The following is a 4,155-nucleotide window of genomic DNA, read 5'->3' as shown; positions in this document are numbered from 1 at the left end:
ATTACAGACCGGCAGTCCCAGAAGGATTATGGCTCTGTAAGGAGATCACAATATTAGTATTCATACACACAGAGTATATCTGGACAGATAGAGAGACTATACTGAACTAAACTCACAGACGTCGCCATCTATCTATAGGTTGAATTCAAACTCATTTGCACAAATGGAAATGAAAATAAATACAATCTAATCAATAGTGCATGTTACATAATAACTCACAGGTGACTTCAGGGCAGATCAACTGCCTTTTGGATGCTTTATTCATTTCATTTCACACAGCATGCATCTGCTGCAACGCCTTTCATCACACGGTGAACTCATTTATATACAACATACCCCCAAAAACACATCAGTGGGACTAGAAAAAGGGGTTTTCAAAATATTTGCAAAAACGTCAATATGCGCAGAATAAACCAGGCTATCTAATCTATACACCATAAAGACGAACTTTTACATCTTGTTGAGTTTATAAAGATTATAAAAGGGAGGCAACTCGACAGAATGAACAAGCTCTGCAACACGTACTCAACAGTAGAAAGCAGATAACTTCAAATGAAAGCGAGGCAGTGCTGGTTTACGAATGACGGCACTTGCCCCGGTTTCCCATTGTGACTGATTTATTGAGCAATTTTGATTTTTGAGATCCTTTCAATAATAAAGTCAAAAACAAATGTAGTTAGTAATTAATAAAAATGGGGCTCTGCTACGTGGCTGCCCATCACTAGAACATCTCTTCAATATTTGCATTTCTACAGGCCCGTTGTGTGTGTGCGTGTGTGTGTGTGTACGTGAAACAGTATTGTTGACTGGTAATCAATGTTGTGTGCATGTATTGAAGTATTTTAAAGTGGTATGTCATTTCATGCGTTTTAAGGATCAGGCGGGTAGTAGACTGGCGCATCACGGTCACACACACTGAACTCAGACGCTTTGTCGACAGCCGTAGCGTTGTCCCAGTTGACCTTCGACGCGTTTTCTGTGGAGAACTGCTTCTCACAATCCAGGAGGGTGAAGTCGGGGTCGAAGCAGATCTCAATCTGTCCCAAGAGCTGGACATCAACATTCTGTCAAACAAAAAAGCTGACATTTGAAACCAGATACCGAACGCGAAAATGGTTCTGAAAAGTACAACCGTGCAAAAACACGAAGCATCTGGGTTCAAATATTTATACCTTTGATGAATGGGCACATTGGATCTTAGGCTTGACGCCGTAGAAGTTTTCTATAACTCCTTCAATTTGTGAAATCTACTCCCGGACACATCACAAGCAGAGAGGGAAAGGGAACGTTTGACACGGTCATTCCTTATATTACATTTCAGATTTTATGAAATAAATAATTTGACAATAAAATATAAAAGACACCTACTGAGTAGTACGTTTCTGATGGGGTGATGCCAAACTTGTTCAGGATGCTACAGTAACAAAAACACAACAGTAAACAAATTTGAACCAGGCTGTAACTATCAGACAGGTCAGTGTGGTTGTGGCTGTACCTGTGCAGGTCCGCTTTATGGTATAGTTCAAGTCCTTTGCTGAAGTATTTATGTTGACTATCCAGAGAAGATGCTTCGGCTGCACACGTGCCGTGTTTGTACCACTCGTACTTCCTGTTGAAACAGACACAAGAGTGTTTTAGTGAAATAACCTTTTTACTCATATTTCCACTTTAAATAAAATTTAAATAAATAAAATTGAATTTACCTAAATAATAAATGGTGGCTCTACTAGCACCACTAACAGCAATAATGTTAATTATAATAATGAATAAAATAATGCATAATACCATACCATCATGGTACTCATCACACTTTCTGAGGTGATTATCATGCAGTGAAAATATCACACCTTTGTAACCCTTTAGAGTTCAGACTGTATCGCAGAGGGTCGTATCATTATTATCTGATGATGCAATACGAAAAAAGAAATGGAAAAAAAAAATGCAGACGTCGTCACGCATTGAAGAGTATATGTTCAGAGTTGGACATGTTGACACATGGAAAAACAATGGAAGCAATACCAGAATTTGGTTGTTGAGGGATGCAGCAAGTCAGGCCAGCTCTGTTTCATGTCTGGAAGCAGGTCCTGAAAGTGCACACCAAAACACACATTTGTTATCTTTTAGTGAGTTTTAACACCACAATAATAAAATAAAATTACCCCCACCCCACTCGCAGAGACACTCAGAGTGAAAAGTGTTGCACCTCTATTTGAGATGCGTTGAAATGCCACGATGAATTGCAGTTCATCCCTTTGTCTGGCCTGGACAGAAAGAAAGAACCAAAGGTTTATTATTTCAAACATTTTTGCCACAATGATTTAAAATGAAAATTCACTATAGATAAAACAACACACACGTACCACAGTCCATGTAGTGTCCAGTAGCTAAGGTTGGAATGACAGTGTTCAACCTGAAATGAATTGAAAGACATTTGAACACACATTTGAATAAAAATGTTTTATATTCTCAAATTACAAAGATACTGTATATTCAGACGGAAGGTAATTAATATGCGGCAGGCAGCGTCTGCTCCAGCTGAAATCTGAGCGGCCTCAGTGAAGCAGCACGATTTGCCATATTTCACAAAAGCTTGAATTCCTCACTATGAAGGTGAAGTCTTCGTTTTCCTGACTGTATTGATTCATGAACAAAAAACAAAAAAAGAATCTGATAATTGAAAAAGTAAGACACAATCATGCAAACACTATGTTGTATGCTCTTAAAAAGGGAACTGCACTTGAGTGTTGGTATTAAATACACATAAAAAACTTCCTCTGACAATATACGTACTAACAAACAGGAACTAACCAAAAGCCTCAACCGTACACCCACGTGACACTTATTAGAGAAGCTTTGACACAATATCGAAAGAAAAAGAAAAAGTATGATGTGTGTGGCTTTTGTTTTCAGGACTTATCGAAAGTATAAAACTGGATCTTCCAGTCCTGAAAAGAATGCTGCCTAACCAAACCAGATTGTTGGCAGACAGTCAGTCTCATGACTCAATGATCTCACATGATGCACATGAATTAAATGTTGACTCGGTGACAAAAGATCGATCCTCTTTTCATTCCAAAAAATGAAGAACTTCGTAGCTGATGAATGTGACCCACCAGGTTTGGTCGAGTTAATTACACAGTGTCCATTTGACAGCACATACCAGTGTAACCAGTAACATTGACTTGGCCTCTGTTTTATTCAAGCAGTGATACGACAATTAAGTTGATGAAATACAATTGTGAATTTCTACTATCAAAAAGCAGTCTTTGAAGTCATCCTATAGTTTGGCGCTTCAGTTCAAAATGAACACAGGAAAGGATAAACTTACACGACAGAAGGTGTTTGGCCAGTGGTGGGTCAGTATCAGTTTGTTCCACATGTGTCTGAAATGCACACAGACTGAGATTTAGTTCCAAATGGACTCAACTTTGTTTATTTTATACAAGAGGGTATTCATTTAATAATTAAGGATAAATTACTAAATATAAATACCGGGAAGATGAAAATAGCAGCGCTCACTGGCCCAATCTACTGTTATATTCATCTATAATTACGATATATAATGTTTTCTAGGACTTACGCGTGTGAAATCACAAACGTAGAGGACCAGGTTGCTGCCAGGCACAGCAGGAGAAGCGAGCAGAGCCTCATGTCTGGCCGAAATGAATGCAACAATGAACATTAATCCAGGATTCCTGCTGGATCTGGCAACATTGAGGCTTAAAACTGGTCCTACCTTTTCCAGAAAAGCTTTTCCTGGATTTTGCAGTGGTTATCAACGCTTAGCAGAGTTTCACTAAAGTTATTTCACTCGAGCAGTGTACCGGAACAGGAATATGTTGTTTACGTTCTGTTCCTCCTCGCTAATGGCTACTTTAGCCAATCATGAGGGACGCTCATGGCTGCGTCATCATACTGTGCTGTGGCTCATTGGTCGGACGTCGCCGGAGCTACGTTTACATATCCTACCATGGCGATGCCACCGCCGGCCTTACTTTGCTACCGTGCGGCGTAATCATTCTTACAATAACTATAACCAATCAAAGCCCCAATGGCTAAATTTAGCCAACCAAACGAGCCAAGGCAACCAGTACTAACCAATCATATGCAGAGTAGGGCGGGACATCGCTTCACCATAGTAGGATTTAAAATGGT

At 39.4% G+C, this 4,155-nt stretch overlaps 1 protein-coding gene across 1 annotated transcript; it reads right to left on the bottom strand.

Moving 5' to 3' along the window:
• Nucleotides 1-222: 222 nt before the first annotated feature.
• On the bottom strand, nucleotides 223-3,857 carry LOC137917443 (ribonuclease T2-like). Its single transcript, XM_068760180.1, has 10 exons — nucleotides 3,737-3,857; nucleotides 3,581-3,653; nucleotides 3,329-3,383; nucleotides 2,361-2,410; nucleotides 2,204-2,261; nucleotides 2,020-2,084; nucleotides 1,496-1,609; nucleotides 1,369-1,414; nucleotides 1,173-1,247; nucleotides 223-1,064 (listed from the first exon to the last, which is right to left on the bottom strand). The coding sequence occupies exons 2-10, from the start codon at nucleotides 3,649-3,651 to the stop codon at nucleotides 870-872; spliced, it is 729 nt and encodes a 242-aa protein (XP_068616281.1). The 5' UTR covers nucleotides 3,652-3,653; nucleotides 3,737-3,857; the 3' UTR covers nucleotides 223-869.
• Between the last annotated feature and the right edge of the window lie 298 nt (nucleotides 3,858-4,155).

The sequence above is a fragment of the Brachionichthys hirsutus genome, unplaced genomic scaffold, assembly GCF_040956055.1.
Source record: "Brachionichthys hirsutus isolate HB-005 unplaced genomic scaffold, CSIRO-AGI_Bhir_v1 contig_178, whole genome shotgun sequence".
Taxonomy (NCBI): domain Eukaryota; kingdom Metazoa; phylum Chordata; class Actinopteri; order Lophiiformes; family Brachionichthyidae; genus Brachionichthys; species Brachionichthys hirsutus.
This window is presented reverse-complemented; position numbering and strand designations above follow the sequence as displayed.

Excerpts from the sequence above, each read along its gene's own strand:
- LOC137917443 (XM_068760180.1), bottom strand. The coding sequence starts at position 3,651 with ATGAGGCTCTGCTCGCTTCTCCTGCTGTGCCTGGCAGCAACCTGGTCC. Across the intron at positions 2,262-2,360 it reads TGGACACTACATGGACTGTG|GCCAGACAAAGGGATGAACT; the intron begins GTACGTGTGTGT and ends CTTTCTGTCCAG. Across the intron at positions 1,415-1,495 it reads CATAAAGCGGACCTGCACAG|CATCCTGAACAAGTTTGGCA; the intron begins GTACAGCCACAA and ends TTGTTACTGTAG.